The sequence below is a fragment of the Orcinus orca genome, chromosome 19, assembly GCF_937001465.1.
Source record: "Orcinus orca chromosome 19, mOrcOrc1.1, whole genome shotgun sequence".
Taxonomy (NCBI): Eukaryota; Metazoa; Chordata; class Mammalia; order Artiodactyla; family Delphinidae; genus Orcinus; species Orcinus orca.
In genome coordinates this window covers 26,949,648-26,974,779 of record NC_064577.1, presented here as the reverse complement: position 1 = coordinate 26,974,779, position 25,132 = coordinate 26,949,648, and the positions used below count along the sequence as shown (strand labels likewise).

Sequence of the window (25,132 nt, the reverse complement as noted above, 5' to 3'; positions counted from 1 at the left end):
TTTTTTGAGGAACCTGTTCTCCATAGTGGCTGTACCAGTTTACACTCCCACCAACAGTGCACGAGGGTTCCCTTTTCTCCACACCGTCTCCAGCATTTATTATTTGTAGACCTTGATGATGGCCGTTCTGGCCAGTGTGCGGTGATACCTCACTGTAGTTTTGATTTGCATTTCTCTATTAGTGATGTTGAGCATCTTTTCATGTGCCTAATGACCATCTGTATGTGTTCTTTGGAGAAACGTCTGTTTAGGTCTTCTGCCCATTTTTTGATTGGGTTGTTTGTTTTTTGGATATTGAGCTGTATGAGCTGTTTGTATATTTTGGAGATTAATCCCTTGTTGGTTGCATCATTTGCAAATATTTTCTCCCATTCTTTAGGTTGTCTTTTTGTTTTCTTTATGGTTTCCTTTGCTGTGCAAAACCTTTAAGTTTAATTAAGTCCCATTTGTGTATTTTTGTTTTTATTTCCATTACTCTAGGAGAAGGGTCCAAAAAGATACTGCTGTGATTTATGTCAAAGTGTGTTCTATGTTTTCCTCTAGGAGTTTTATAGTATCTGGTCTTCATTTAGGTCTTTAATCCATTCTGAGTTTATTTTTGTGTATGGTGTTAGAGAGTGTTCTAATTTCATTCTTTTACATGTAGCTGTCCAGTTTTCCCAGCACCACTTATTGAAAAGAGACTATCTTTTCTCCATTGTTTATTCTTGCCTCCTTTGTCATAGATTAATTGACCATAGGTGTGTGGCTTTCTTTCTGGGCTTTCTATCCTGTTCTCTTCATCTATATTTCTGTTTTTGTGCCAGTACCATAGTTTTGATGACTGGCGTTATAGTATAGTCTGAAGTCAGGGATCCTGATTCTTCCAGTTCCATTTTACTTTCTCAAGATTGCTTTGACTATTTGGGTTCTCTTGTGTTTCCACACAAATTAAAAAAATTTTTTTTTGTTCTAGATCTGTGAAAATGCCATTGGTAATTTGATAGGGATTGCGTTGAATCTGTAGATTGCCTCGGGTAGTACAGTCATTTTGATAATATTGATTGCTTCAATCCAAGAACACGGTATATCTTTCCATCTGTTTGTGTCATCTTCAGTTTCTTTCATCAGCGTCTTATAGTTTTCAGAGTACAGGTCTTTTGCCTCCTTAGGCAGGTGTATTCCTAGGTATTTTATTCTTTTTGATGTGACGGTAAATGGGATTGTTCCCTTAATTTCTCCTTCTGATCTTTCATTGTTAAGTTGTAGGCTTTTAAGGAGGATGAGATTGGAAACACTCACCAATTCTCTACTTGAATGAGGTGAAAACAGGGCTGAATCTTCCCCCTTGGTTCCTTCAGAGCCCCTGGGTCCCTAAGGGGAAGCTAAGAGTGCTTAGACTCCCTCCCTAACTCCTGTGGTCTATGCAAACAGGGCTGGCTCCTCCTAGGAGCTCGGGGTCTTGGTCTAATCCACAGACAGGTTACGGCACAGGCTTTGCGAAACTACAGGTGTCCCTCTGTGTTGCATTTATCTTAATCCCTGTGCCAGCTTTGAAGCAGTGCTCTGCTCTTCTTGGCATTTCCCCCAGAAAGAACTGCACCCCTTTCCTCTGGAAGCCATGGAGGTTTCATCTTAGAGATGAAGCTTTAGCCACGTGCACGGCAACACCTTCACGCAGCGTCTATGCCTTCCTGGACCTTAAGCTGCTGGCTCTGGGTCTCCCCTTCCCCATCTCTCCTCGTTCCTTCCTCCCAAGTAGTCTCTAAATACCTCCGGATATCTGGCCCTGCCCCAACTCTTGCAGATGTGTGTATTCACACCCAAGTCCCGCTTAGCCAGTATGATTGCGATCCGCCTTTCTTAGGTTGCAGGAAGGTTTAGAAATAAATATCTTGCTGTCCTCAAAAAGCTGCTGACCACCAGAAGGCAGAGAAGTGGCTTATACGCAAGGGGCAGGGTCAGTCTTGTTCCGGGAGGGCGGAAGTGACTGCAAACATGAACCCACTTATGCACAAAGAACTCTGGGATTTTCAGGTGACTGCAGCAACAAGGAATGTCCCTTTCTCCATGTGAAGCCGGCCTTCAAGACCCGGGACTGTCCGTGGTATGACCAAGGTTTCTGCAAGGACGGTGAGGCCCTGACAGAAAGGGGGCTCTAGGGGACATGGGGGAGTCTCCCGGCAGGGGAAGGATGCACATTCCTGATGCAGCCTGTGGAGGTCCGCCCCAGGTTGAAATCCCACAGCAGGCCTCTGTAGCTCCCCGCAGTGGAAACCCTCTGCAGTACATGGTGGAGTAGGCTCACTGCGGTTCAGATCCCAATGGCTTCAGAATGTATTGACTGTGTAGCCTTGAACAAATATGAAAAGGGGACCAGCTCCCCTGAGGGCCGTTGGGCCGGGTGGAAGTAGGACCCCTTGGGCAGCCCTGCGCATCGGGTCTGACCCATAGAAGACATTTCTCTGTTCCTTCCCATCTGGGTGTCACGTAAATACATTTCACTGTCCCTATCTGGCCAAAGTTCGGAGGCAGGGCCCCCGTTGGAGTCCCCGTGCTCTGAGCACCGCAGTCCTTTCTCTTCCGGTATCTGGGTGTGGTGTTCTTACTGAGCTCCTGGCAGCCCTGGTTCGGGGAGGATTTTAGGGGAGGGCGGCTGAAGGAGGATTAGTAAGATGTGTGATTGGTTGGCCTTTGCTCAGCCAAACCTGCTACAGCTAAATAAATAAAAGCATGTTACAGCCCACATCCATGGAAGTCCTCCAAGACAGCGCGTTAGGGACACTTCTGATGCTACTGTTTCAGGCCTGGCCAGCTGACACCTACTCCCACACATTCTGAGGTGCCCTTTCCCATCTCAGTCATGTGGCTGGGAAGCTGGTGCTTCCCCTTGCCGGTAAGCTTTGACATGTGTGTTTCCCCCACTAGCTAAAGAAGATCCTTCTAGCTGTTTTTTCTTTGCCCAGCAGGTCCCCTGTGTAAATATCGCCACGTCTGCAGAATAATGTGTATTAACTACTCAGCTGGCTTCTGCCCTGAGGGACCCAAATGCCAATTTGCACAGTAAGTGTGACTCCCCCGAGTGCTGGGCCCACTCTCTGGCTTCTAGACCTAGATCCTTCTGCACCTTCACTGGCCTGGGGTGGGGAGTGAAGTGTCCGGCGAGCACCTACCCACGGTGTTCTCGCCCACCCTACGCCCACCCCTCCTGGTGCTGTCGGCTGCACTGAACTCTAACCCATCCTGTTAGTGCCTATCTATTGCTGGGGATGGGTGTATAGCTCTTAGAAACAGGAGTAGAGACATTCAACACCTACCCGCCACCCCCATCCTCTGCAATTCTCCCTGGCTGGGGTGCTGGCTCCTTCCCTGTGGGGCTCTGGGAACAGGAAACCTGCCTCAGGCTGGTGCAGGACGTGTTAATGAGCAGTGAGCTTGGGCGGTGCCTAGAGCGCGGCTGTAACTACGTCTCTCCATGCCTCCCTCAGCCCCAAGATGAATCTTTTATTCAACCCAAGTTACCTGAAGGTGAGTGCAGGTAGGAGGGGGGCAGATGTGGCTCACTCCTTTACTGCACGGTTCCCTGGGGAACCCTTGCTCCCCAGCCCTGCACTCTTCCCAGGTGCCCTCACTCTCACACCATCTGCTCCCCGGATCCTGGGAAAGGCACACATACGGGGTCGCTCCTCCCAGACCCCCTCGGACCTCCGTCGTCTCTGCTTCAGGCAGAGCTTCTCGGCCCCTGAGGCTTTCCTTCTCCTTAGCTGCAGAACACAGGTGTGGTTTTTATTCAAGAACCTGGGGTCTAGCTGAGGACCCGTGGTCCAGAGTTGTTCTGAATCAGGGCCATCCTGGTTGTGCCTGGTCCCTATGGGAACAGATCTGCCTCCCCCTGATATCGAGTCTTGATACGAGAGCCTCCATCCCAGCTCAGCAAGCCACAGCCTGTGGGGTCAAATCTGGCCTTTTGCCTGTTTCTGTACAGCCTGGGACCTAAAAATGACTTTTTAAAGGTGGTGACAGAAAAATCCAAAGTAACATTTTGCGATGTGTGGAAATGCAAATTCCAGTGCTCATAAATAGTTTCACTGGAACAGGACCAAGCTCATCATTTACATACTGTCTGACTGTTCCTCATGCTTACGATGGCAGAGTTGCGTAGCTCCAACAGAGACCAGATGGCCCGCAAAGTTGAAAATATTTACTGTTTGGGCTCCTGCAGAAAAAGCTTGCTGGTCCCGGTGGGGATGTCTGCATGCTGGCCTGCCAGTAAAGTCTGACAGAGGCCAAAGAAGAAGCACGAACGCTGGGGGGAGCAACCGAGCTCTTGCTAATTAGGGGTTCTGTACACAGCCCTAGGCTGGGATGGCACTGGCACATGAGGAGGGCGACCCCTGCTGGTTCCCAGTGGGATCGCTGACAGCGGGTGGGAAGCGATCGTCAACACTGGGGAATTCACAAGCCCATTTCCAACGTCCATCAAAAGGTACGCTTTCGGCAGTTAAGGCGTAAACGAAGGCATTTCGCAACCTGGTTTCAGTCTGAAGGCCTGGCCGGAGTCCCTGCCCTCTTTCTACACAGGGAGTGTCTATAAATGTTTCCTTTTGGCTTCACTTTCTCTGCAGCTTGTCATCCGGCCAGTGGGTTCGGCACCTCCTGCTTCTGCCTGGGAACCTCACAAGCCCCCTTCCCCGAAAGAGTGTCTGCTTCTCCGCCCTCAGATGAAGCCCCAGGAGCCCCCGGTCACTTACTGCCTGGGGCTCAGGGCCCTGGAAGAGGGCCCGTGTTACAGGGTGAGTGGTGATGAGCTGGGCTACTGCTCTGTTGAGGGCAAGACGAGGGGTGATTAGCAAGATAAAACCGGACTGAGGTTTAGGAGTGCAAATTAAGAGAGAATGGGGGAATTTAGCTACCAGACCAAATTGTTCCAATTTTAAGGTCTCAGTAACCTCATCTTATTTGCATTTCCTGCCAGACAAGACTTTATTTCTTTAAAAGGCTAATAAGTTAAACATCTTTCATGCACTATTTTGCTACCTGACGATCCCTTGAGTTATTTATACATAATAGCCTTAGCCTTAAGACTTGGCACAGTCTTGGTAAGGAGCGGCTTGGTAAGGAAGGGAATGTCACACCTTACATTTCTTGGTTGTTATCTTCTGGTTCCTCAGGAAGAAAATCATGTTTTACACTCATGAGATTGCCTCTGAACTGTCCTGACCTTTGCCTTCTCTAGTCTGCAAGAGAATTGTACTATCAGGCCTTGCTTTCCTAACACGATGGATTTCCTGGTCTTCATGCATCCACAGCCCTGTTCTTTGGGTTAGTGATGATGGGGCTTGAACCTCAAGGCCTTTTTCAGGCCAGAAATGGACCTTCATTTATGAGCAGAAAGCCAGCTAACCAGCTCCTAGGGTGCCCTAGACAATCTAGGATTTTTCTCTTAGGATTTGAATTTACTAAAAGTCACACCATTAACTTTTTCTCTTGTAGTGTTGAAAAATGAGCCATTATGCCAGTAGAGTCAACTGGTAGAAGTTACCAAAAAATACCCCTGGTCGGTCTGGGGAACTGAAGGACCTTCTAGTGAAGATGCCCAAAGGCCATCCTAGGGGATTCTGTTCTCAGCTAGCCCACTGCCTGCCTAACCAGGAAAGGAGGTGCAGAAGCAGCCTGCTGTGTTTCAATTTCCTCTTCTGTACGTGAACGAGCTACTGAAAATATAGCTGGAGTGGAGGCTGACTGAGTGTGGCAGGAACGAGGTATTCATAGAACAGGGGAGCACAATGTAAGTAAAACCAAGAGCTCGAGCATATGGGAAACGGTCACTGTCCTGTGCTCAGCTCCCGTCCTGCCGCCGACAGTTCTGGGCGGCACGTGGCCTTCCTGCGCACACGGCCTCAGCTGCTGCTGTAAACGAACAATTAAATCAAGTGGTTTCTTTAGCATGACAGCTGCTTCCCTATATGGCTTCCCTAAGTGTAAGACGAGATTCTGTGCATGCCTTCTGTAAGGAATTACAGGGAGGTGGATGGTACGAGTGAGGCTTATCCCGGGGACGTAAGGAAGTGACATGGATCAGTGAATGCCGTGTGGTCTCAGTCACTGTCTGAGTCAAACCCCAATGCAACTTAATCCACGGGGAAAGGAGCAGGGAGGCAAGGCTGCGCCTTTTGGAGGAGTGGAGAGAAGAGGGACGACACACAGTGCACGGTGGGACCAGGCCCCTACCTTCGGCAGACGGAGGCAGCTGGCTTATCCGGCCTGGAGCGGGAGGGTGAGGCCGAGGCTAGGAGGATAGCCGGCCCTGGAGACAGATTCGGGGGTCTGAACGCCAGCTCCACCCTGGGCTGCTATGTGACAAACCCTACACAGCCATGCAGGCAAATTACTTAACCTCCTCGAGTCTGCTCCCTCATTCTAGAAAACGAGTGTGGTGGCAGCTCTGGCCTCACAGGCTGGAGACTTCAGGTAAAGAAGGCTGCACGGCGCTGGGCTGACAAAAGTGAGCACCCAGGTGGTAGCTGGATTTTGGCGTGGATTGTGGTGGGGCCTCTCTTGCTTAGTTCAAGTTCAGGATGTGAATGAAATAAGAGGCCACAAGAGGTTAGAAAAGCTGTTATTTCATTCCTATTATGTGTGACACTTCGCTGGAATTAACAGATGCAAGACTTTTAATTCGACCAAATCTCTGCAAAGTAGGTATAATCATCCCCATTTTACAGTCCGGACCAAGGAGGCTCCAATTAAGTCAGATAACTTGCCAAAGGGCACACCTACTACCCATTTCACAGGTAAGTGTCTGGGAGAGGCAAATAACCAGAATAGAGGACTATTTGTTGAACATATTTTTGTTATGAAGAGTGGTAACAGTAATATGTAGGACGAACATGGCGGGGGTGGGGGGGCGGAGCAGGTACTGAGAGTAACTGGATAATCCGTAAATCAGGAAAAACAGGACCGAAAGAAATAGTAGCAGCAGATAGGGCTTCCCATAAAGTATAAAACACTCCACTGATAATACAAAATGATTTATTCTTAATAGCTGAATATTTTAATATATATAGAAAAAAGGCAGTGTTTCAGGTATCACTCAGGATTAAACTCAAGTAGGTAGCAGAGATAACCCACCTTACACAGACCATGTGCGTTACAGCAGGGTGTCCAGACGTGCCTGTGAATGTTTGCAGCCTCCAGTAACCGAACCTTCCCGGTAAATCTTCGAGGATGGAGAGAAGCCTGGGTACCACCGTTAACTCTTCTGCAGGGTGGATGGGAATTCTCAGGCTGCGTTTCTACACAGCTGGAAGCCGTGTTTGTTTGGGAAGGCACGCGGCTGCCCTGGAAGCAGAATCTAAGCACTGCTGTTTACCCAGGGAAGCTCCCACCAGTGCCAGGGAAGATGTGGAGCACAATTTAAGAGACAGAATGTAGGAGGCTGTTTAAAACGGAACAGCATGGTAAGAGCATTCCAGACTTCTCTCCTGGCTTTGTGGAGACACGAGCTCCTCTCTCCTGGCTGAAGCACACTGGCTTTGCATGGAGCAGAGCCTCACTCATGGACAACTCCAGCTTTGAAAAGAACCTCTAGTCTTCCTAAGGAAGCCTGGAATCTGCCAGCTCACATAAATGGGTGGGCCTGGCTGTGCAAACAAACTTACGTCGTAGTATGAACAACAAATGCATCCTCGTAAGGCAAGTTTACAATATTGCGAACTGGAGCCAAGAGGCATATCCCTGGATCATGCTGCGTTTGTTTAGATCTGAATCTAAGAAAAGAATCAGTTATCAGCTGACCTTAACTCTCAAACTATTTTGAACATTACTAAGAAATCATTAAAAGACTCGATAAAAGGTCGTCAAGGATTTCCCTACCTCAGATGGCAGCAATGCGTAGATAAGAGAAACCTTTCCCTGTTACTTTGTGGACATAATCAAATAATTCCAGAATCTGGACAAACTTCAGATGGCTTTTTCAAAGTCACCCACATCATTTTAAGAATCAATGCTCAGCTCATCTGCACAGGCACATTCCTGGGGTCAAGGTGGAGCTGGTCTGGGGCTGTCGACTGCTGTCTCTCTCTCAACGTACAGCTGCCAAGCACCTCTGCCGAACACCAGATGAGGACACCAAGGCACAGAGAGGTTAAGTCACTGGCTCAAGGTCACAAAGATCGTTTACACAGACATTCGCACTGGAAGCCCAGAAAAAAGAGATAATTAAGTACATTCCACAACAGAAACTGAAGAGTAACTATTCCTTAGGTGATGTTAAATACGTTGGTACCTACAACTGAAAATGCTATTTTGGTTGGAACAGAAACAGACTGGGAGATATCAGAGATCAAGGCCCTGCTAAACTTGATCACTTCATTCTGATGGCTTACCAGCAGGAGAAAGCCATTCAGACTAGAGACAAGATGGCAGAGTAGAAAGGACCTTGAGCTCACCTCCTCTCACGAGCACACCGCAATCACAAATAACTGCTGAACAAACATTGATTAAAAAAAGACTGGAACCTACCAAAAAAGATATCCTACATCCAAAGACAAAGAAGGAAGCACAACGAGATGGTAGGAGGGGGTGCAACTGTGACACAATCAATTCCCACACTACCTGGGGGGGTGACCCAGAGACTGGAGAATAATTTTATCACAGACTTCCTCCTAGAAGAGTGAGAGTTCGGAGCCCCACATCAGGCTCCCCAGCCTGGGGGTCTGGCAGCGGAGGAGGAGCCCCTAGAGCATTTGGCTTCGAAAGCCAGCGGGGTTTGACTGCAGGAGCCCCACAGGAGTGAGGGAAACAGAGAGACTCCACTCTTGGAGGGTGCAGAGCACCAGGACCCAGGATGAAAGCAGTGACTTCGTAGAAGCCTGGGCCAGACCTACCTGGGCAGCCCTCTTGCTTGGGTAATTAGCACCAACACCTGGGCCCACCCAACAGCCTACAGGTGCCAGTGCTGGGAGGCCTCAGGCCAACCAACCAACCAACCAACACAGAGGGAACACAGCCCCACCCATCAGCAGACAGGTTGCCTAAAAACTCCCTGAGCCCACAGACACCTCTCAACGTGCCCCCTGTTACAACCCTGCCCCACCCAGAGGGCAGACACTGGCCCCTCCCACCAGGAAGCCTGCACAAGCCTCTAGACCAGCCTCACCCACTGCGGGCAGACACCAGAAGCAAGAAAACTACAATCTTGCAGCCTGCGAACCGAGGCAAAGAACTTGGGAAAAGAATGCATGCAGAGTGAGGAGCTACAAGAAGTTTTAAGAAAGAGAAAATAGAACAACCAGAGTTGAGAATACAAAAACTGAAATGAAAAATACACTAGAAGGAATCAATAGCAGAATAAATGAGGCAGAAGAAGGAGTAAGTGAACTGGAAGACAGAATGGTGGAGATCACTGCTGTGTAACAGAATAAAGAATGAAAAGAAATGAGGACAGTTGAAGAGACCTCTGGGACAACATCAAATGCACCGACATTCACATTATAGGGGTCCCAGAAGAAGGAAGAGGAACATGCCGAGACACACAGTAATAAAAATGACAAAAATTAAAGATTAAGAGAAAATATTAAAAGCAACAAGGAAATTCTCATAAGGTTATCAGCTGATTTTTCAGCAGAAACTCTGCAGGCCAAAAGGGAGGGGCACAATATAAAGTGATGAAAGGGAAAAACCTAAAACCAGGATTACTCTACCCAGCAAGGCTCTCATTTAGATTTGACAGAGAAAGCAACAGCTTAAGGACTAGCACCACCAAACCAGCTTTACAACAAATGCTAAAGCAACTTCTCTAGGTGGGAAACAAACATGTGGAGGCTAAACAATATGCTTCTAAACAACCAATGGATCACTGAGGAAATCAAAAAACACCTAGAGACAAACGAAACCTAAAACACAAGGATCCAAAACTTACGGGATGCAGCAAAAGCAGTTCTAACTGTTTATGGTGATACAAGCTCACCTCAGGAAACAAGAAAAGTCTCAAACAACCTAACCTTACACCTAAAGCAACTAAAGAACAAACAAAATACAAAATAGGTAGAAGGAAAGAAATCATAAAGGTCACGGAAGAAATAAATAGACTAATGAAACAAAAAGATCAATGAAACTAAAAACTGATTCTTTGAAAAGATAAACAAAATTGCTAAACCTTTAGCCAAACTCATAAGAAAAAAAGGGATAGGGCCCAAACCAAAAAAATTAGAAATGAAAAAGGAGAAGTTACAACTGACGTAAGAGACCACTACAACAACTCTATGCCAATAAAATGGACAACCTAGAAGAAATGGACAAATTCTTAGAAAGTTACAATCTCCCAAGACTGTACCAGGAAGAAACAAAATATGAACAGGCCAATTACAAGTACTGAAATTGAATCTGTGATTAAAAAACTCCCCAAAAATAAAAGTCCAGGACCAGATGGCTTCACAGGCAAATTCTACTGAACATTTAGAGAAGAATTAACAACCATCCTTCTGAAACTATTCCAAAAAACTGCAGAGGAACGAACACTTCCAAACTCATTCAATGAGGCCACAATCAACCTGATACTAACACCAGACAAAGATACCACAAAAAAAGAAAATTACAGGCCAATATCACTGATGAACACAGACGCAAAAATTCTCAACAAAGTACTAGCAAATTGACTCCAACAGTACATTAAAAGGATCATACACCATGATCAAGTGGCATTTATCCCAGGGATACAAGGATTTTTCAATATCTGCAAATCAATCAGTGTGAAACAGCACATTAACAAATTGAAGAATAAAATCCATATGATCACCCCAATAGACGCAGAAATAGCTTTTGATAAAACGCAACATCCATTGACAATAAAAACTCTCCAGAAAATGGGCACAGAGGGAACCTACTTCAAGATAATAAAGGCCGTATATGACAAACCCACAGCTAACAGCACACTCAATGGCGAAAAGCTGAAAGCATTTCCTCTAAGATCAGGAACAAGGCAAGGATATCCACTCTTGCCACTTTCATTCAACACAGTTTTGAAAGTACTAGCCACTGCAATCAGAGTAGAAAAAGAAATGAATCCAATTTGGAAAAGAAGTAAAACTGTCACTGTTTGCAGATGACATGATACTATACACAGAAAATCCTAAAGACTCTAACAAAAAACTGCTAGAGCTCATGAATGAATTTGGTAAACTTGCAGGATACAAAATTAATACACAGAAATCTGCATTTCTAAACACTAACGATGAAAGATCAGAAAGAGAAATAAAGGAAACAATCGCATTTACCATCGTATCAAAAATAATATCGGGTTGGCCAGAAAGTTTGGTAAGATGTTACGGAAAAACCCAAACAAACTTTTTGGCCAACCTAATAAAATACCTAGGGATAAACCTACCTAGGGAAGGAAAAAATCTGTACTCTGAAAACTAAAAGACACTGATGAAAGAAATCAAAGATGACACAAACTGATGGAAATATATACCATGTTCTTATATTGGAAGAATCAATATTGTCAAAATGGGGCTTCCCTGGTGGCGCAGTGGTTGGGAGTCCACCTGCCGATGCAGGAGACACGGTCTGGGAAGATCCCACATGCTGCGGAGCGGCTGGGACTGTGGGCCATGGCCGTTGAGCCTGCGCTCCGCAACGGGAGAGGCCACAATGGTGAGAGACCCACGTAACACACACACACACACACACACACACACACACACACACAATATTGTCTAAATGACTATACTACCCAAGGCAATCTACAGATTCAATGCAATCCCTATCAAATTACCAGTGGCATTTTTTGCAGAGCTAGAACAAAAAATTTTACAATTTATATGGAAACACAAAAGACCCCAAATAGCCAAAGCACGGAAGAGTAAAAGCAATTTTGAGAAAGAAAAACAGAGCTGGAAGAATCAGCTTCCCTGACTTCAGAGTATACTATAAAGCTATAGTCATCAAAATAGTATGGCACTGGCACAAAAGCAGAAAGATAGATCAATGGAACACGACAGAAAGCCCAGAAATAAACCCACGCACCCATGGTCAATTAATCTATGACGAAGGAGGCAAGAATATACAATGGAGAAGATCTCTTCAGTAAGTGGTGCTGGGAAAACTGGACAGCTACATATAAAAGAATGAAATTAGAACATTCTCTAACACCACACACAAAAATAAACTCAAAGTAGGTTAAAGACCTAAGTGTAAAACTGGATACTATAAAACTCCTAGAGGAAAACATAGGCAGAACACTCTTTGACATAAATTGCAGCAGTGTCTTTTTGGATCTGTCTTATAGAATAATGAAAATATAAACAAACAAATGGGACCTAATTAAACTTAAAAGTTTTTGCACAGCAAAGGAAACCATAAACAAGAAGACAACCTACAGAATGGGAGAAAATATTTGTAAATGATGCAACCAACAAGGGATTAATCTCCAAAATACACAAACAACTCAATATCCAAAAAATAAACAACTCAATCAAAAAATGGGCAGAAGATCTAAATGGACATTTCTCCAAAGAACACATACAGATGGCCAAAGGCACATGAAAAATGCTCAACATGGCTAATTATTAGAGAAATGCAAATCGAAACTAGAATGAGGTATCACCTCACACTGGTCAGAATGGCCATCATCAAACTCTACAAATAATAAATGCTAGAGGGAATTCCCTGGAGGTCCAGTGGTTAGCACTCCATGCTTCCACTGCAGGGGGCCCAGGTTAGATCCCTGGTTGGGAAACTAAGATCCCACATGCCACGGGGCAGCTAAGCCCACGTACTCTAGAGCCTGTGTGCCACAAGTAGAGAGAAGCCCACACACCGCAACAAAAGATCCCCATGCCGCAACTAAGACGCGATGCAGCCAAAAAAACCCAAAAAACAAAAAGGATCAGTACAGATAAAGTAATTGTGAATCTATTAAGGTGTTGATTAAAAATTAAAAGGAATGTATTTTAAAAAATAAATGCTGGAGAGGGTGTGGAGAAAAGGGAACCCTCTTGCACTGTTGGTGGGAATGTAAATTGGTACAGCCACTATGGAGAACAGTATGGAGGTTCCTTAAAAAACTAAAAATAGAGCTACCATATGATCCTACAATCCCATTCCTGGGCATATATCTGGAGAAAACCATGATTTGAAAAGATACATGTACCCCAATGTTCACAGCAGCGCTATTTACAATAGTCAGGACATGGAAGCAACCTAAATGTCCATTGACAGAGGAATGGATAAAGAAGATATGGTACATATATACAATGGAATATTACTCAGCCATTAAAAAGAACGAAGTAGGGCTTGCCTGGTGGCGCAGTGGTTGAGAATCTGCCTGCCAATGCAGGGGACACGGATTCGAGCCCTGCTCTGGGAAGATCCCACATGCCACGGAGCAACTAGGCCCGTGAGCCACAGCTACTGAGCCTGCACGTCTGGAGCCTGTGCTCCGCAACGAGAGGCCGCGACAGTGAGAGGCCCGCACACCGCGATGAAGAGTGGCCCCCGCTCGCCGCTACTAGAGAAAGCCCTCGCACAGAAATGAAGACCCAACACAGCCAAAAAAATAAATAAATTTATAAAAAAAAAAACAAAAAAAACGAAATAATGCCATTTGCAGCAACGTGGATGGACTTAGGAGATGATCATACTAAGTAAGCCAGACAGAGAAAGACAAATATATGATATCGCTTATATGGGGAATCTACAAAAAATAAATGATACAAATGAACTTATATACGAAACAGAAAAAGACCCACAGACGTAGAAAACAAATTTATGGTTACCAAAGGGGAAAAGGGCGGGGGGAGGGAGGGGTAAAGTAGGAGGTTGGGATTCACAGATACACACCACTCTATATAAAATAGATAATCAACAAGGACCTACCTGTAGCACAGGGAACTCTACTTGAAATTTTGTAATAAACTATAAGACAAAGGTATCTGTAAAAGAATACGTATACATAAAAAGATAAATATATATGTGTAACTGCATCACCATGCTGTACGCCTGAAACTAACACAACATACCAGGCAATAAGCAGCAGATATCCCTTCAGGACTGATGGGTCATTAAGTAGTTCGTTTTTTTCATTAAGGAACTTATTTTCAGAGATGTAAAGTATTCACTGTGATCTAACGGAGTTAAACCCTTTCATGATGTTTTAGCATTCTGATTGCAACAAGTGGCGCTAGTTTACTTACAGTTAGGGACAAAAATGATCTTGATGACAACCCTGGGGGGCTGTGAGCTTACTCTTGCCGTCACCACTGCACTCACATGCTGTGGGGAGCTGAGGGGGCAACACTCAGGCACTTAGGTACTGAGTCCAGAAAGGCTTCTCCTCCTGAAACGCGTTTCCTAACTAAATGCTTCAGAGCGGAGATCCCCAGTCCTCTTCATCCCTCCGACACAGGAGCCCGTGAGGTGTCCTGTCCATCTGGGGCAGGGCTTGGCACGCTTTCTGTAAAGGGCCAGAGAATAACCATTTTCAGCTTTGCAGGGTCTATGGTCTCTGTTGCAACAACTCAACTCTGCCACTGCAGTGTGGAAGCAGCCACAGCCATCACCTAACCAAAGACGCAGGGCTGTGTCCCACGGAGACTTTATTTACAAAAAATAGGCCACATGCTGGCTTGTGTCTGTGGGCTGTCGTGGTCTGCTGACCCCTGGGCTCAAGGGGATTGGGGAAGAGGACATAGCTGAGAGATCATTCTCACCTACCTTTGTACCCTGAGCATTTCTGATCTAGAGTAAGGCAAAGGGGCAGGTGCAGGGAGACCCCTCCCTGACCGTGTCTCTTACAGGGCATTTACAAAGAAAGACCACAAAGCCCTTCCTAAAGGCAAGATACTGTTTTTGGAGTTCTGAAAATTCTGTCATATTAAACTAAAATAACTGCCTCTAGTATACTCTTCCTCAACCGTGAATTCTTCCTTATGGAGAATTCTAGCACACCTTTTCCTTAACCATAAGAATTTGATGCAGAATTAAATTACTCCCACTGGGGATAATTAGAGAGGCGGAGGGGGGGACAGGGGGCTGAAGAACAGAAAAGGGAGATACAGCAGAAGATAAGTCAGCATCGAGTTCTGGGAAGAGAGAAGGAAGAGGTGTGCAAATACATGAACGCTGGCCTTAGAACAGCACACCTGCTTTTTCATAGTTTTGAAGGAGCTGGGACAAAAGAGGGACTGAACACATGTATTTTGGCCTGAGGATATTACAAGCAAAGGGAAGATACAGACAGACCCATCGACTTACTGATAGGGGCATATTGCTATCTGATATGTAATCAACCTCTGATGTTGGAAAAGAGGTTGAAAACCGTTATCCACCTGTGAGATCTACATTACATTTCCCTGAAGCCTTTGTAAGTACCCAAGTTATTCTCTAGGGGCCAAAGCTGAAAATTAGAAAAATATGGAATATTCTGATGAGGGAAGAGACATAAAAACCCCACCAGCCAAAAACAACCCAAACAAAGTGGGAGGAATATTTGAGTATTGCACTGAAATTCTTGGGAAGGGATAGGGGTGGAGTTCTGAAAAGCTTCCAAGAAGAGACGATAAGCAGAAACCATTTGCTCACTATTATACTCACTTAAGAAGTGGAAAAGGTGATTTAGGCTTCTGTTTAGTGTGCTGCTTTAATTAGCTTAAAATATAACCTGCCAAGGATTTTTCAGAGGCTCACCTGCAACTCTGAACCCACCCTCTGCGTTTATGTTTCTGACACCTGCCAAGATGTGGTCAAGGACCCAGAAGAGCCTAACCATTTCCAAGGGGAGGGGTCTGATGTGTGCTGATCTCCTGCCACTTCACATACTATTCTGTACCAGTGTACATGTAGCCGAGTATCTAGTGGAGATGAACAGTAAAATGCCAAGATATAGAGAATAAGTTTAGAGAGAAAGATTTAAAATTGAGATATGAGCTATTAGGAAATAGCTATTAAAAAATTTTAATGATGAACTCTGCCATCTTCTTGTCTCCTTGAATAACATCAGCCTTTATGATTAAACAAACTGAAGTTTTTTCAGTAACTCTGTCACTTTTGAGAACAAGCCAAAAGAAATATCCAGACAGAACCAGATCTGTCCACATTAAAAAACTGGCTTCCTACAGAGTTGCTAGATTCCAGTAATTTTATTCTTTTCACGCTCTCCCCTGCCCCTAGTACGTTTCCACTGTTAACTTCGCACCGCAGCCATCTCCACTGTTCCTGCCTTGGAGCGCCAAAGCTTTCTTACGTGGTGTCCAGGTCAATGCTACTTACACCAGCGCTGCAGCTCTTACGATAAACACAAGGATCTAAGAGGCCATTCTGTTGACTGTTTCTACGTCTTGACTCTACAGATCATTGTTATATTTTTGTTTTATAAATTTAGAAGTAAAGTCTTAAGCAAAACGAGAAGTTTCTGTCTCACTTTCTTCAGTCTCAATTTAGAGATGTGAAAAATAACCTCAAGCATCACCTAAATGGTCTCCTTCAGGCGGGCAGAACTTTCAGGGAAGGCTTTTTCCCTGTGGAAGAAATGACTTGGGATTTTAGGCATCTCCGTTTATGCGGGGATGATCAGAAAGGAATTCCTCTTTCTCACCGATGGCCATGCATATTAGACAAGGGCCAGCAGCTATGCCCTGCTAGTCAGGATGGAAGAGTTTGGTGCAGACACATTCCCGCTGCTTGACCTGCGCCCTATGTACTGGTACTGAATTAGCCAACAAATCCAGTTAGAGTCAAATCTAACATTTTAGAAGCTTGTGAATTCTACTGGCCTCCAGTGTTCATGATTATCTTACACTTTTACACTGAAAATTTTCATCTGGAAAGCGTCTGGGTTTTTTTGTTTTTAAATTGTGGAAGAATACTGGGCTATTTCTGTTTTTTTTCTTTCATAAAACAATACTTTAAAAAATGAGCAAAAGTTATCTGGAACTAAAAGAGCAATGAAATCTAGGCATTTTCCTTCTGGTAAGAGTTGGAGCAAGCTGAAACGCGTCACTAGAAAGGTGTTGTGCTTTTAATGTTAAAGGTGGAGTAAATAAAACAGCTCTAAGCCTTTAGACACACGGATGAGTGACAGCTGTATTTTGCTTCTCCTCCTCTCTTTTGGGGTATAAAGCTATTTGGCTTCAATCCTAAAAGGAAGCTCTTACATAGGAATTAAAAAGTCACCTTGGAGAAGAGCCCTGATCTTCTAACAGGCAAATAGCTTTAAGGAGAAAACACAAAGCTTTCCAGATCTCCAGTGACAATTTTAAATGGAGCATAACAGCAGTTATGTAAATTCTAGTCAAATCTTATAAAGGCCACTATAACCAAAACCTCCATTAAAAAAACCTCCAAAAGAACCCTCTCAGGCAACAGCTCATTCTCTAGGGCACGTCAGATAATGCAAAACTGAAAAACAAAAAAGCAGTTGGGAAAATCCCTTGGAGGTGCCTATAATGGGATGTGACCTGTAATTTAGGCTAAAAATAGAGAAAGGCTTACTCAGATGCTTGAAGCTCCAGCTACAACAAAGGACGAAGCACCCTGTGAAGAGCATCACGATGCCACCGACTCCTCTGTTCTGCACGGTGGTGCGACACCTGATCCAGCCTGTTCAAAGAGAAGCAGGTCTCACTGTTAGAGGCAAAGGCCCCTAGGGGCCCTTATCTGTGAGGACTCAAGTTACCCGGTTAGCTTAGGCAAAGGAATTGCAAAGAATTTACATACCACTATATTGCACGTATGATGAAAAGGCTAAAACCCAAAGACCTTAATTTTAATAAATTTAAATTAGTCACTCTTATTTTGGGGAGTTTGGTTAAAGTCTTTCGTGGGGAGGAGATGAATACAGCTGGTCTAGTTGAGGTTGCGCCTTCCTGGCTTGGGGACAATCAACGTGGGGAAGGCAGAGACGGGCGCGCGGCAGAGAGGCAGGGGTAAGTCCTGAATAAATGAAACCTGCTCGATAAGTGGTAGCTGCTATTATTAGCTTCGGTGCTTTTAATTACATGAGCCTCCCGGATGAAAACAGCCAGGCAGGAGAGCAGTAAGACTACAAGGGTGTCCTCTTCTCTTTCTCGAGCCTGCTGTAACAGCCATGGCTAAAGGAAGAGAAAGTTCTCCAAATGCCTGGAACCAGCAACAGAGCCCAGCAGTCGTGATTCCAGCCTCACCTGTTTGGACAGCTCCCAAGAGCCTCCTTAGAGAAAAGCTGGAGGTTGTGAGCCTGGCCGGGGCTTCCAAACTTCTTACCGCCGTCGAACTTCTTTCCAACAAAGGAACTAGGGTTCCAAACAGTCACTGTGATAATTCATTTAAATCCATCCTCTTCCCCAACACTCAGTGCCCAAGGTTCCCAGGGCGAGGCTGCAGGAAAGGTATATTCTAAATAGGTGGATTAATGTCTGCCTTGGGCTGCGGCTAACTGGTAACCACTGAAGGTCAAAGCTGTCTATTCCACATCAAGAAAAGGTTCTTCGACAGACTAAGGGACCCTGGGGATCAGGACCTAGATCCATTTCCAATCCGATGAATATAGTGCCCAGATGATCCAGGGATACATACTTAATGAAATGAATCATTTATACTTCCTCTCACCTGCTAAACATCTTATTAGCAAAAAGTATGACTTTCTACTGTCACGTTAATTATTGCTACTTGTCACTACAACAGTCGACAAGCCAGCTCTATCAGCCCAGCCCAGCCCAGCACGACTGCTGACCAGCACACTTCTTATTTATGTTCAATACATGAATAACTATAAAGTAGAACCAGAAAGGGTTTAGGCTATGTATTTACATTTTCCCTGCCCCTGTTATCTTCCATGTTTAATGACAGGCAGGGAATCTCTACTATTGCTGATTCTCTGGTCTTGGTTTGGTTCATTAGGATAAAGGGTAAATTAAGCAAATATTTACAACGGGTTTAGCAGGTGTGGTAAAAGTTGCTGTGGATGTAAAAACACTACCCAAGGGCTTCCCTGGTGGCGCAGTGGTTAAGAATCCTCCTGCCAATACAGGGGACATGGGTTCGAGCCCTGGTCCAGGAGGATCCCACGTGCCGCGGAGCAACTAAGCCCGTGCGCCACAACTACTAAGCCTGCGCCCTAGAGCCCACGAGCCACAACTAGTGAGCCTGTGCGCCTAGAGCCCGTGCTCCGCAACAAGAGAAGCCACCGCAATGAGAAGCCCGCATGCAGCAACGAAGACCCAACGCAGCCAATAAATAAATAAATACATTTAAAAAACAAAACAAAAAACCGCACCTCACACGGATACCCTACTGATGGAAATCCTGGTTTCACGTTAGAGAACAGCCTTTATTTAGCTGTTTCTTGGCCTTTAAAAACCCATGACCTATAAAGTTTTCTCACTTGACCTTCTGGTAACCCCGTCAGCCATATTTTGCTTTTTGTAATTACACAAAGTTTTTTTTTCCCCAAACCACCTTCTCCCCTGCCACAATTTGAGAACAGCCCACTGCTGGGTCTGAGGCACCTGCACCAGGGTCATCACCTCCAGGAGCAGTTCTCAAACTTGGCTGACCTTCAGTGACACCGAGGAAGCGTCTGAAAATACAATTCTGAGGCCTCGCTTCAGAATCAATCTCTGGGGATGATGCCTAGCAATCTTTACTCTTAAAAAAAAAAAATGACCACGTGAAACTGTTAACTGTCCAGATTTGGGAACCGAGGACCTAGATCTCTTACACTTTCAGCCCCAAAGCCAAGGCACCTGAATTCTGTAAAGGCCCAGCCAGCCCTCCCAGCTGAACGCTCTGAAGGCGACTGGGACTCTGAGAGGTTTCCTTTAAACGAAGTCCTCTATTGCTGAGAGCTCTCAGACCCTGGTACTTGTTGAGTCTCCTGAGATTTAAATCTTGGACTTCTAAAATCTACTTTCCCTCAGGTCAGGAAAACTTACTCCTTCTGGTAGTGAGGTCCATGAGACTCTTTCTCCCTGAAGCTCAAAAGATTGCGCCTAGCGCTGCCGAATTCCATGAGCCCCATCCCGACTCCTGATTAACTGCAGCCCACCTTGGTGGCATCCTCAGAACCATCAGCCTGCCTCGGGATTTCCGAGCCTAGGCCCTCAAACCATAGCCATTTTTCATCGGCTGTGAGAGCTTCTGGTCCTACCTTGTTTCATCAAAATGAAGGCCCTAGGTGCCTTTCCAGCTGGTAGAATCACCTCACCTAAGTTTACTCAGGTACCTGATGCACGAGGACGAGCTGTATTTCCCCATGCAGGAAAGAAAACTGATGACATCCTGGAGCCCAACGGTCCAGTGCAAGAAACACTGCCCGGAAAACCTTGGCAAAGACCATCAGATCACATTAGAAACTGGATACTGGGCAATTTAATCATCCTCTCTGAAACTCAGTTTCCTCGTCTGTAAAAGGGGATAATACCCATCTCCCAGAACTGGTATAAGATTCCTTAAGATAACTTAGGTAAACATGCAGGTATCACACCTGATATATAGTTAACTTAGTAACTCTTAGCTCACTGGCCCTGCCTTTAAGTATCAAAGGGATGAGTTGGTTTCCTGAGATAGAGGAGGAGTGGCCCATCAAAGGTTTTGCCTGAGTAAGGGCACATATAGCCCAAGCTCTTCTGCAATGACTGCTGGGAGGTCAGTCTGACCCTGCAGTCACTGGGGACAGTCATTGCCAGGTGAAGGTACAAAGCCGAGGAGCCACACTACTTTTTTATCCTTGTAGACTTGACGGCCTTGAAGTCCCTGGCCAACTAAGGAATCAGGTCTTGACCTTAACTGAGATCCTAGGGTCTCCTCTAGTGTCTCCTGTTCATTTGGTAGCAGCATCCCAGTCTGGCCATTAATGGTGGAGCCAACTTCCAACAGTTTTTCAGTTTACAACAGAACTAGAGGCACAGTGATGGCTACACGTTCCCCGATACAGGAACCCAAACTAATCACACATTACAGACTGTGACCAATAAAAGAGAACAAAATCGCTTCTAGCCACTATCCTGGAAGAACTTACTATTAAAGGAAAACTTGTATTGTTCCCCCATATTCAATTTCACAAGCCTATTGATTTAGTAACATGGGTTACTGTTATCTCTTACCTTATTATTACTGTAATCTTGGGACCTATTAAAGGGAGTGTTACTAATAACTTAAATCAACCGTGATATTGGCCACTAACTGCCCTAAAGTAAGCCTGAGGCTGAGTTTAAAGACCGTGGATGTACAAGCCAGACGGACCTGGATTTGAATCCCGACTGCCGCTTACTGGCGAACGTGGGCAAGTCACTGAGCCCGCTGAGGCTCAGACTCCTCGCCCACAACAGAGGGCAGTCTTTGGCAGTGACAGCGCCTCAGAACCCTCAGGAGGATTAAAGGAGATAATTACATCAGGCATCTCGCACAGCGACCAGAAACCGCCATCACCTGATAAACATTCTTAGTTCCCTCCCTTTTCCCACTAAAATGAACTCACCTTCGCACTACAGAGGGTAGGACAGAATACAAAGAAGCCCTTCTACATGCTAGAGATTTGCTATGGGCTGTGTGTGTTTATGCCACTGAAAACCACAGAGAAGCTCGGAGATATAAACAACACCTGTGTGTCTAGCATTTTCTACAACATGTTTGAGTGAAAGCTTTAAACTAGGCCTCAGGATACGGGGTTCTACTTGCACCTCTACCACTTACTGGCATCACCACCTTGGACAAATCACTTATCCCCTGTGCCTGTTTCATCACCTGCAAAACAGAAAGAAAGCACTCTGCCCACATCTCAGGGTGGCGAGGCCAAAATCAGAAGATAGGTGAAGCACCCTGAAAACCACAAAGCAACACAAATGTGAGTATATTAATTCTATGTTAAGATGGAGTAGAGACTTGATACTACAACTTTGTAAAGACAGTGAAGATGTTAGACCTGTTCGTAGAAAACCCGGTTAACCACTGAGGCAGCTGAAGGAAACGTAGCTTTAAGCTAGCAACCCTCTTAATACATGTCCATTTTGAAACCTTTAGAAAGGGATAATTAAAATACAAAAGAAAATGCTTGGGCTTCCCTGGAGGCGCAGTGGTTGAGAGTCCGCCTGCCGATGCAGGGGACACAGGTTCGTGCCCCAGTCCGGGAAGATCCCACATGCCGTGGAGCGGCTGGTCCTGTGAGCCATGGCCGCTAAGCCTGCGCGTCCGGAGCCTGTGCTCCGCAACGGGAGAGGCCACAACAGTGAGAGGCCCGCGTACTGCAAAAAAAAAAAAAAAAGCTTTCCACAACAGCCAAACTGGGGCTTAGTGAATATGTGATCATTCACAAAAAAAAAACATAGTAGAGGGGAAAAATGTATCCTTTAGGAAGGGATAATACAAGCTTTTCTGCTGCAAGCCTATTCTGAGTGGCTTTGTGTCTCCTGTCAAAATAACCCGAAAGCACCAAAGAACACTAGGCAAGAAAGAGATGAAAAAAAAAAAAAGAAAAAAAAAAAAAGAAAGAGATGGATGCTACTGTGACCACGCCTAACCACGCCCCTAGAGAACCCAAACAAAAAGAAGTAATCCAAAGCTTCTGGGGAGGAAAATGGAGACACTCTATGTTCCGTAACTAGAGAAGCAGTTCAGTAACTAAAGGTGAGAGCAGAAAAAAGCAAGGGCACTCAGGGGGCCGTAGGGAAGCTCTTGGCTCCTACCCGGGCCCCCGTCCTGCCCACTGCTGAACCCATTCCAGGCACCAGCAAGGAGCATCCAGGGAGCTTCAAAGAGACAGACTCACAATCCAATCAGTCTTGATGCCCAGCCTCTCTCCCCCAATCCTTCTTACCTAATCTCTCGTGTCTTGAGGCTCCATCTTTGGTCCTATTCTCTGCGGCCTAACTTCTCCAGGGCATGGATTTCTACTCCCTCTTGGCTACACCCTCTGCTCCTGATCTTCACCAGCTCATCCCTGAGGCCCCACTTCCACCTGCCTTGACTGCCACCCCAGCCTACCCCCAAAGACAAGAACCCCATCTGCTCTTCCCTTCTGTGCTACTCTATTTATTATTATTTTTTTGCAGTACGCGGGCCTCTCACTGTTGTGGCCTCTCCTGTTGCGGAGCACAGGCTCTGGACACACAGGCTCAGCGGCCATGGCTCACGGGCCCAGCCGCCCCGCAGCATGTGGGATCTTCCCGCACCGGGGCACGAACCCGTGTCCCCTGCATCGGCAGGCAGACTCTCAACCACTGCGCCACCAGGGAAGCCCCCTTCTGTGCTACTCTAAACTGCTAGATGCTGCATCTGACCACACGTCTGGGACCTATTTTCTGCCCAAGCTGGTCCTGACTGAAATCTGAGCACGGCGCTTGTTCTGTTTAGGCAGACCCTCAAGTCTTCCTGTTTTTCCTGAGTCTCTTCAGCTTGAATACCCACCCAATTTCTAGAAGAGGCCATGCCTCTTCCAAATGTAGGCGGTCAACTGCTATCAGCATCACCGGCCAGCCTGTCGTAGTCCAGCCCTCACCTCTCGGTGGAGGGGAAGGGAGAGTGATAAACCCGTTATTACTGACCCCTGGGAGCAAGAAGCCACGTTCTGAGGACACTCACAAGTGCAGCGCACTGGAGTGCCCAGGTACGAGGAAGGTCAAGTGAGTGAGAATGTGGGCGTTCCGAACCTCACGGATTCAGAAGGCACAGAGCTGTCTGGATGAGCCTGGACGGGAGCGTGCTTACCTTGTGAGCAGCTTCCCCCCTGGGTACTGATGAGCGCAGGCTTCTGGGCCAATGCGCCCCAATGCGGAGGCTTCCCCGGCAACACCCCGAGTCCAAGATAACCCGGATAGAGCTCTGGAAACCACTCCAGCCCCAGGGAGCTGGATAGGGTCTTTCTGTCGGTGGCACCGATCTGACCTGTGAAGGGGCCTTTAGAAGCGTGATGGGTTGAATGTGCAGAATGCTGGCCCCTGCGGTGCGATGCTGGTGGCCGACGGCCCGACTTGGGTGTCAGAGAAGCTTGTTCCTCACTCTTTGTCAATGCCTTCATAGTAGGGACTTGATTACGGCTGCAGGCTTCTGCCTTCTCTTCTTGGAGAAATTTCATAGCCAGAGAGGCAAGACTTTGATTACGTGACTGTGATACAGAGAGAAGCTCACTGCAATTTGTCCCCGTTGGCGTGAGCAACTCTAAATTGGGGCCTTCACCTCGAGATTTCCTCTCCATGACTGAATCATCGCTCACGGCAGCCCACTCCCGCATTTTTGTTGCAAATGCGCTTTTCTCTGCATTTCCTTGGCTCCCACATGCCTCTGCTCCAAGGTCAAGTCCTTTTCCCTGGTTCTCCTTGACCTGGACTTTACCTAACGGGCTAACTTTAAAAGCTGCAATTTGTGATTCTGTGTTCTTTTCCCAAGTCCCGGAGTCTCTAGTAGAGACTCCCAAGAGGTGATCCCCGGCCTTGGAATCTCTCTCACTGCTTGATGATGTGCTTACCCTTTCAACCCCGTAATTGAGATTCGTGGGAGAACTGTGATAATCGCCCAGAGGCATATCTAGTAATTTTATGAGAAGGTTCTGTCTTGGGGCATCCACTCTGTCCAATCTTAAATCAGCAGAAGTGGCTTGTACATCATTAGGGAAGGCCGAAGAATATTTCCTATCTTGATTTGACAGAGAAGGTTCCATTGGGCCAAGAGCTAAAGAAGCTTCAGTCTCTGAAGGGTTATTTCTACTTTCCCCTGATTTAGACAAGTCTTCGGCAAGCTCTTTTTTAGGAGTGGTGTTTTCTGATGCAGAAAACTTAGCTGTAGTTTCTCCCTGGGAAGTAATCTTCTGTTCAGTATTTTTTAGCATTTTGAGGGAGGGTTGAATTTGATTCTTGAAGTCTTTATCAGCCTTTGTATTACTTGTTTTTTCCAAACCAACAGATAGTCGTGGAGAGGACTTAACTGTCTGTTGTTCTGATCTGTCCCCTTTCAGTTCAGGATTTCTTTTCTTACTATCTGTCCCTAACCCTTTCTCTTTTGCTTTAACTGAGTCTCTGATAGGCCCTTTGATTTTTTTAGCACGTGCGAGTGTAGCCGGCTTGGACTGACAAACAGCAGGCACAGCTGGTCCTATCATCTTACAGTACGGAAGATGGGATTTTAATCGTTTAAATGGCTTCTTACAGTAAGGACACACTTCCATTCTGGGTGGAATAGCTCTCCT

General features: G+C 45.9%; 3 protein-coding genes across 12 annotated transcripts in view; 1 reads left to right on the top strand and 2 right to left on the bottom strand.

Annotated features, from left to right (window-relative positions):
- CPSF4L (cleavage and polyadenylation specific factor 4 like) overlaps positions 1-16,380 on the top strand; it is a 25,352-nt gene extending 8,972 nt beyond the window's left edge. The window contains exons 2-6 of one of the 8 annotated variants that reach the window (XR_004486329.2): positions 2,017-2,112; positions 2,949-3,042; positions 4,605-4,772; positions 5,473-6,773; positions 16,150-16,380. Coding sequence is in view for 1 of the 8 variants with exons in the window: in XM_004275432.3 (XP_004275480.1) it covers positions 2,017-2,112; positions 2,949-3,046 (194 nt within the window). In the remaining 7 variants the exon portion in view is untranslated. Of the gene's footprint in view, positions 1-2,016; positions 2,113-2,198; positions 3,047-4,604; positions 4,773-5,472; positions 6,774-16,149 lie in introns of those variants that run through there. The other 7 variants (XR_004486327.2, XR_004486328.2, XR_007473449.1 and 4 more) reach the window with 7 other exon arrangements.
- Positions 1-25,132, bottom strand: part of RPL38 (ribosomal protein L38) — a 797,591-nt gene that overhangs the window by 761,659 nt on the left and 10,800 nt on the right. The gene's annotated exons all lie outside the window — the stretch shown is intronic.
- On the bottom strand, positions 6,875-25,132 carry C19H17orf80 (chromosome 19 C17orf80 homolog). Of its 3 annotated transcripts, none has more exons than XM_033438404.2 (4): positions 23,659-25,132; positions 18,141-18,248; positions 17,470-17,577; positions 6,875-7,240 (listed from the first exon to the last, which is right to left on the bottom strand). In XM_033438404.2, exons 1-4 carry the CDS (start codon positions 25,109-25,111, stop codon positions 7,062-7,064), a joined length of 1,848 nt encoding a protein of 615 aa, XP_033294295.1. In that variant the 5' UTR covers positions 25,112-25,132; the 3' UTR covers positions 6,875-7,061. The 3 variants fall into 3 exon arrangements, with proteins under 3 accessions (XP_033294295.1, XP_033294297.2, XP_012390553.3); XM_033438406.2 differs by having other exon boundaries at positions 7,101-8,174; positions 23,659-24,915; XM_012535099.3 differs by lacking the exon at positions 6,875-7,240 and adding an exon at positions 12,334-14,434 and having other exon boundaries at positions 23,659-24,915.

Excerpts from the sequence above, each read along its gene's own strand:
- C19H17orf80 (XM_033438404.2), bottom strand. The coding sequence starts at position 25,111 with ATGGAAGTGTGTCCTTACTGTAAGAAGCCATTTAAACGATTAAAATCC. Across the intron at positions 17,578-18,140 it reads CTTGGGAGCTGTCCAAACAG|GCTGGATCAGGTGTCGCACC; the intron begins GTGAGGCTGGAA and ends CTCTTTGAACAG. Across the intron at positions 7,241-17,469 it reads CTGGAGCTTCAAGCATCTGA|AAGAGTTAACGGTGGTACCC; the intron begins GTAAGCCTTTCT and ends TCCACCCTGCAG.